The 7970-nt window shown below is 38.3% G+C and overlaps 1 protein-coding gene across 2 annotated transcripts in view; it reads left to right on the plus strand.

Annotated features, from left to right (window-relative positions):
- PARN (poly(A)-specific ribonuclease) overlaps nt 1-6800 on the plus strand; it is a 338956-nt gene extending 332156 nt beyond the window's left edge. For both annotated transcript variants that reach the window (XM_063934320.1, XM_063934319.1), the window contains 2 exons: nt 3396-3574; nt 4944-6800. In XM_063934320.1, coding sequence (XP_063790390.1) covers nt 3396-3574; nt 4944-4996 — 232 coding nt within the window. In that variant the 3' untranslated portion in view covers nt 4997-6800. The remainder of the gene's footprint in view (nt 1-3395; nt 3575-4943) is intronic.
- Nucleotides 6801-7970: the final 1170 nt, after the last annotated feature.

A 7970-nucleotide genomic window follows, 5' to 3' on the forward strand; every position in this document is an offset into this window, starting at 1 on the left:
AGACATGCTTCCTGGTTTGAAGCTGATCTGCACACTGGCTATTAAAAGTAAGACTTCCACGAAGCATGTCTGCTATAAAATGCGTAGGAAAGCAGCTGACACAAGTTGGATTTAATGAGCAAACACTGGGGATGCATGGGATGATGTGATCACAAAAATGCATTAAAATTTTTTAGAACAATTCTAAGTAACATTCCCTGATTGGAAACAGTTTGGAGTGTTTTTGACATATAACATTATTATACATTATAATAACTGACCTTTTTGTTCTTATTTTATCAATAATCTACATTTGTCTTCATAAAGTACATAGATTTTAATGCATAAATGATTGAAACCAGCTGACTTTGGGTTTCTAAATGAACAGTGCTTATTTGATCTACCAAGTAGGTGTATGTGATCTTACATCACACAAAGATCTTCGCATATGTAACGGTATACACTATTGCCTGCACTTTGTCATTTGTCCTTTGGAAATCTGAGGCCCATTTGCATGTTGTAGAACTGCAAGGAACCAAATAGGAAGGATGTTCCTCCGTAATTGCGTTGTTGCTTGATTTACTGCTTCTTCTATGTTGCAATTGAATGCACATATTTACAGAAACTGCAGGTATTCAGTACTTTGTTAACAAAAGTTGGCGGTTTTCCATTTATAAGCAGTTATTAGCTCCTAAGGTGAATAAGCATTTACCAGTGAATTAACATTTTCAGGTTTAATAAAACCTACTTAACAGACCTAATTATGTCATCCATTTGCTGGCTTTGTGCATTGTCATTGGGAATGTCTGCACCTCTCATGTTTCTTGTTTGCAAAAGTCAAATTATTGCTTTCTATTCTTCAAACGAAAACCTATTGTTAAAGGCATACATAGTAATATTGATGGTACATGTCTCAGAATGTGTTTTTATGTTGTGTCTTCTACATACACCATCCCCTTAAGGGATCCGTATGATGGATGGGATGCCGGTGGTCAGCATACAGACACTTGCATCCTGTCCACCATAATTCTGATAGTCCCCCAGTAAGCCCCCTAACCCTTTCCCTACCCTAACCCTCCCTTGTAGGTGCCTAACCCCAACACTCCCTTGTGGGTGCCTAACCCTAACACTCCCTTGTGGGTGCCTAACCCTAACACTCCCTTGTGGGTGCCTAACCCTAACACTCCCTTGTGGGTAAACCTAACCTTAACCCTCCCTTGTAGGTGCCTAACCTTAACACTCCCTTGTGGGTGCCTAACCCTAACACTCCCTTGTGGGTGCCTAACCCTCCTTCCCTGGTCCCTAACCTTCCCTGCGCTTCCCCTAACTCCCCTTCTCCAGCCTAAACCTAACACACACACCCCTCCCCCCCCCCCCCCCCGCGCAGTACGCCATCGCATCCCGCTGTCCTGAAGTTCGGGATGCCAGCTGTCAGTATTGTGACTGTATGTAGACGCCAGGATAGCGTCCTTCTTCGGAATGCCGGCGTCGGTATAGTGACCCCTGGTGTCGCGGCCATCGGTTAGTTAACTGCTTCCCACCATTAAATGTAACAATTCCGTAAACTGTTTTTTGGAAGATTTCATCTATACACTGCTATTCACACTGCCAAGCCCTGGTATCTTATGTTCACTGTCACATGCTGACTGTTCCAGGACTTTCACTACATGTAATTGTGTATCATCCATGAAGCAGTTCTATAGAATTGTACACAGACAAATGCGTTTTACGCATTTCTCTGCTCCTGTTCACTGGCTTTATCTGAAGACTGAGGAAATTATGTCTGATCTCTCTATTTAAGTGGATATTAAATCAATTAGCCTGCTGCTGATTACGTAGAAGTTATGTTTCTATAATTAGTATGGACAACTTCCAAAACATACAATCATAAAGTTTTATAAAATTCTGATTTCTCAGATTTTAAAAACAGAAGATATTAATAATGACCCAATGAAACAAATTATGTGACCAAACCTTTTAAAGAGGGCGAGTGAAATTGTTTCTACTATAGCGACCTTTTTTTATTAAGGACCTTCTAATAGAATGATAAGTAGAATCACATTGATTGCTAAGGGCAACTTCTTCACTTGTCCTCTTTTTAGAAGGTTTGACATTCACTATATGGACAAAAGTATTCGGACTCCTGACCATTACACAGACGGGGACTGTAATGACCTTGTCTTCAAATACATATACTTTAATATGGAGCTGGTCCCCCTTTTTGCAGCTATAACAGCTTCCACTCTTCTTGGAATGCTTTTCACAAGATTTGGGAGTATTTCTGCTGGAATTTGTGGCCGTTCATTCTGTAGAGCATTTATGAGGTCAGACGCTGATGTTGGACTAGTAGGCCTGGCTCGCAATCTGTTTCAGTTCATGCCAAAGTTGCTTGATGGGGTTGAGATGAGGGCTCTGTGTGGGCCAGTCAGGTTCTTCCACACCAAACTTATCATACCGTGTCTTTTATAGTCCTTGCTTTGTGCACTGGGGCACAGTCATGTTGGAATAGAAAAGGACCTTCCCCATACTGTCAGAAAGTTGGTAGCATAGCATTGTCCAAAAAGTCTTGGTATGCTGAAGCATTAAGATTGCCTGGAGATAAAGGGCCTAGCTCAAACCCTGAAACACAGCCCCATACCATTATCCCTCCTCCACCAAACTTCACAGTTGGCAGGTAACGTTCTCCCGGTGTCTGCCAAACCCAGACTTGCCCATCTAACTGCCTCTCCCTATGTAGTAAACGGGTCCCGTGTCGCATCGACCTGGGAACCCGTTTATACTGCCACTGACCCGGTATTCAACTCGGGAATAACCCTTATTACCCGGGTTGAATTTACCAGGTCAGGCGACCCGGGAATTCTCCAATGCCCCTTTCACATTGCAGACTGACCCGTATCGACCCAGCAATATGCCAGGTTGATACTAGGTTATTTTTGCGATGTGAAAGGGGTATAAGTAATCCAACCGAAGAGTTCCAAGTTTATGCATCCAGAAGGCTGCTTGTTTGCTAAGTTGCCGAACAATCGCCCCATCTGTCTGGTTACAAGGATACTCAACATTGGTTTATTCAAACTAGTAGTTGAGCAAACTGTTGCTGTGGAGGTGAATGTAGATTGTGTGCCCTACTTCTCCAGCTCTCGTATGGCTACAACAGTTGGGGAGGCACAGGTGAGGACAAAGCCAGAGTCATGTGATGAATATTTGAGTTATCTACAGCACTTCCAAAGCCGGGATTTCAGAGCTTGCTTAGTATACACATTGCTGCATTCCTATCTGCTTTTTTTTTTTTTTTATAATTTGCTATAACTATACACTTCTTGCTCCACACTATGCCGAAACAACCTATCCTTTTGGAAGCTTTGGTAAATGCAGTATGTTAAACCTTTCTAATTAATCCTTTTGTTGACTCCTTCCAGTTTTGCACAAAGCTATGTTGTGAAGAGAAGTATGAGCCCCATACAAGAAGAAACTATGTCTGATGATATTGAAGAAGCCCAAGGTCAGACAGCAGAAGACCCATCACCTCCAGGAGCTTCTGATCCAAAAAAGAAAACAAAAAGTCATAAGCGTCAGAAAACAGACACTGATCCAGCAGGTATGACTGCAAGCACTAGCACGTTTGAGGTTTTTGCCTCATAACTGTGAAAGTGTACTTTTAAGAATATCCGCAACCTTATTTGATTTTTATTTTACAAAATATAGTAATATTCGATTCGTCATACAGAATATAAAACCTGCAAGCAGTGTTACAGATCTTTAATTGGACATTTTGAAACATCCTTGTACAGATGTGTCCTCGTCCATCATTGCTGTAGTCGTATCAAACAGCACCTCTCTGCGTACCTGGTCCTGTGAGACTCTGCATCTGTTGAATTTTTATTTATTTTTTACAAAAAACGCACCTGCTGCATTATGATGCAGCTAGGACACACCAGGGGACTGTCTTGATCAATTAGATATGCAACACTTGTATACAGTATCTGTGTGTGATTTGAGTCTCTGATTCGGTGTACGAAGTGGTACAATATACAGAAGCAGCCACAGCTTTTTTCCAATAAGAGTTCCATTGTGCTCCGTATACAGCGTGACCGGTAGATGCAAGACAAGTCGTTATGGGGTGACGCGTTATCAGTGCTGGTATATGCGCTGATACAGATGTCTCCTAATACACTGTAATGTGGCATTTCAAATGCAGATAGAGCGGCTATTAAACAGAATATAAGCATGCTGCATATCATTTTAATCACCTGGAGCTTGTGCGTCCTATTGCTTTACATTGCGTTAAAGATGCATTTTCGCGGACTTCGGTACACAGAATGTCCAAGTGTCACATATCAAATCAATCATCCGTATCATTGTGCATCCTAGTCGCATTGCGGTACAACAAAGATGCATTTTCATAACAAAAAAAATGTTTTTGAAAAAGCCAGAAGCTAGCAAAGTTGCACGGGGACCTACGCTGCGTGGTATATTGAAGCTAGATGTGTGGAGACATTTCTGTGTTTGGTGGTTTTTAATCTCATGGGGTAGCTTATTGCACAAATGAAGATCCTAGCTTCATTTCACATTATCTGTATGCCGGACCGTATTTTATTAAGCACAAAAAGGTCAAGAAAATATTTAACACAAACTAGTCCAGTAACTGTTATATTTCTGGATAAGATTAGGATTAGGCAATTTTAAAGATTCTCCACAAATACAGTACAGAATTAATTTTTACTTGTAAAACAATTTAGACAAAGTGTGAAGAAAAAAAAAATCCTCCTCCCTTGAGGAAAAGTCTGAGGTAATTTATCGACTGTGTCTTTTTAAAGAAATCATTGTCTTGTATTTGCGCATTGCTGTTGTATTTCTCCATACATGTTGATACTTATAGATACAAAGACCTTTACTTGGAGCCTACGTATTACTGGTGTTGCATTTAAAAAAATAAAATCTGAAATCGTGTTTTCTTATAATTCTAGAATGCAGTAAAAGCGATTCCTCTCCCCTCTTTGAAGTTCCAGACACTTGGTAGCAGTGATCACACCAGTGATTGAAGATTTGGAAGCCATATATTTTATTTCTCATTCTCCATTTGATATGAACCTGTTCCTATTCAGATTTTGCTTTACATTAAATCCTGGTGATTATTGCAACATCTTCATTAAGAGAAGCACAACTATGCTGGCCTAGAGCAAAAGGGACTGTGCAAAATGTAGTTTATCATCATAGTCCTGTTTGTTTTGTTTTTTTATATATGTATTGAACATCTAAATATAAAAGTGGAGTTTAATGTTGGTGTAATCTGCCTGAAAGTGGTTTCAATTATTTATTGCAAAATCTCACCACTGAGATGTATGGAATATAATCTATTAGAAATTTATTTTATGTCGATGCTCTCACTGTTTGCTGCAAGAAGAACAATATTCTAGAATCTTAATATTTAAAACTGTATTGGACAAATCTCACAATAATAAATCAGAAATTTATTATTTATATCAAGCATCGAAGAACAATGTTCTTCCTCTTGCTCCAAATGCGGAATTATGTCAGTCAATAGGACTTTGTTGTGTCGTGTAAATTTCTTTCAACATCTGTGTAAATCTTACTCTTTATTCTAGCCAACAACCTTATTAATAACCATTTAGAGTACGTTTCATCTGTAAATTGTTTTTTTTTTCTAATTAGAAACCATAAAGCAAATAAAAAAAATTTTTTAATATCTACTTAAACCTAAAGATGTGAAATGCATTTTCCATGTAATCTGTAGTCCTTTTGTCATAGGATTTGACCTATGCAAATTGGTGCTTTAAATATTACTGTGCTACTGTATATGAAAACCAAGCATCTCTAATCCATAACATGGAAGAAGTGGGTATATACATTGAAATGGATAGGAATTGATTATTTTAATAACTATGGCAGCATACAGTAGGTCACATAACACAGTAACTTCACAAGCCCAGTTGTATGAATGACCTGCATAGTCAAATGCATAGTCAAATGTCTTAGCTCGCTCAGGTTATAGATGCTAGGTTTTGGCCTTTATGTCAAAGAAAAACAAAATCCCTAAAGGGATGTTTTTATATGGCATTTTAGAGCTCGATAATACAGACCTATATAGTCCATATACAGTCTATACATTATTAATGCCCTGGAAAATATTTTAGCTGTAACTGTTTTGTGTTTTATTTTGGTCTTACTTAAGTATTTGTTTACAGTTTAGTAATTTTTTTTTTTTTTTCTACTTGAAACTCAAATGAGGTTTTTTTGGTCACTGGATATCACATTGGTTTTACACATGGATCCCCCTTTTCCAACTATTAATCTATGTATTTAATAAAATCACTCATGATTACTGTAAGTAGGCAGTAAATACCTGTGCCATGTGGTAAGCCTCACTTAAAGTCAACAGTTGTGGCCTCATCACTTGTTAACATGCCTTGTAAAACATTTTCCACTAAACCGAATATAAATTTTGGTGTTTATTTTAAGTGTTCTGATTTTTAGTATTCAATCTTTCGGGTCACTTAATTTTTTTTGGAGTGCATGTGAGCTACAGGGCTTATGAAGAAAATATCTAACTTTATACACCTTTTTCTTTTTCTTTTTTATAGATTTTTTTTGTCAAGTTGTCTATCAACGTGTCTAAAAAAAAAAAATGAATATATATATGTATACAAAAAATGAAGTTACAACTGGCACCAGCCAAATAGATCTACAATGGTAGATTTATTTAAAAATAAATAAAACAAAAAATACTTTTTGTATCATGGAAATAGAAAAGACTCCTGGTGTATTTCCATAAACTAAAATTAAAGAAATTTTTTTCGTAGTAATTCTGTGCTGCTTATTCATTTTTTCCTGAATCAGCCTAGAAATACAGACAGTAGAATGCCTGTTGATTTATGGATATTCATGTATTTGGAGTGCCTGTGATTTATTAGTAGTAGGTATTTGTATGTGACAGCTTTGTTTCAAAAATATTAAAAATACAAGAAATGAAAGGGAGTTCAAACAAGTCTGAAGCCCAGTACACACGGGGAGATTTCCCCAGAGATGTGTGCTGAGCGATCTAGCACGAACGCTCATCACACATCTCTCTCCCCTGTGTGCTGAGCGAGGAGGGGTTGGTGGGCTGGGGGTAGCGCTCATTCACCCAGCAGTGAAATGAGCAATGTGACAGATTGTGCCCGCATGCAAGCCAATCTAATACCGGCGTCAGCGACGCGTGGAGCCGTGCATCTCTATTGCTGTGGAGCAACATACACACTGAGAGATCTGTGCTTAAAACGTCTAAGCAATCTAGTCAGATTGCATACAATTTAAGCACGGATCTCTCCGTGTTTACCCCCCTTAAGTAGCATGTGTTGTATTTATCCCTTGCCTGTGGGATCCCAGTTGGGTAGCTATGTTTTGAAAGCAGATTATAAAGTGTTAAAATCCTTAACAGTTTTTTTTTTTTCCCCCCCCAATCATAGACAGTTGGAGATTTCTTATAAGGATAGGTTTTCCGTTATTTTAATTAAGTTTAGCAAACTCCCCTATTGCTACACACAATTTTTTTTTTAAGGTTCTTTCATACAACTTAGTGAATGATCAATATAGAACCAAATCACACAAAACCAAATTTGTAATATCAGTGTGTAGGTGTTATAAACACCTTTAAATACAGTGTGTAGGCATTATAACATCATCACAATACTGTTGATCCATTTTTATAATAATAAAGGGAAAGATCTGGGGGGAGTGGTGTGGCAACCTGGTGTAGATAAAAGTAGGGTGGAAAAGAGTGCTCTCAGTCTGCAGTTTACTGACAAGTGGCAGAAAACACAATATATTGTATTACCTTATTCTGGTGTTTATGAACACCCATACCCTAATAGGAGGAGGAAACCATGGGAAGAACAAGGAATATCAAGGACCAGTGTTGAAATATATTACGTTTTCAAAACGGTTAGGAAGCAGAAAGCTTAGGCCAGTTCCACAAAATATTTGAAAAAATAAGA

The sequence above is a fragment of the Pseudophryne corroboree genome, chromosome 7 (assembly GCF_028390025.1).
Source record: "Pseudophryne corroboree isolate aPseCor3 chromosome 7, aPseCor3.hap2, whole genome shotgun sequence".
Taxonomy (NCBI): domain Eukaryota; kingdom Metazoa; phylum Chordata; class Amphibia; order Anura; family Myobatrachidae; genus Pseudophryne; species Pseudophryne corroboree.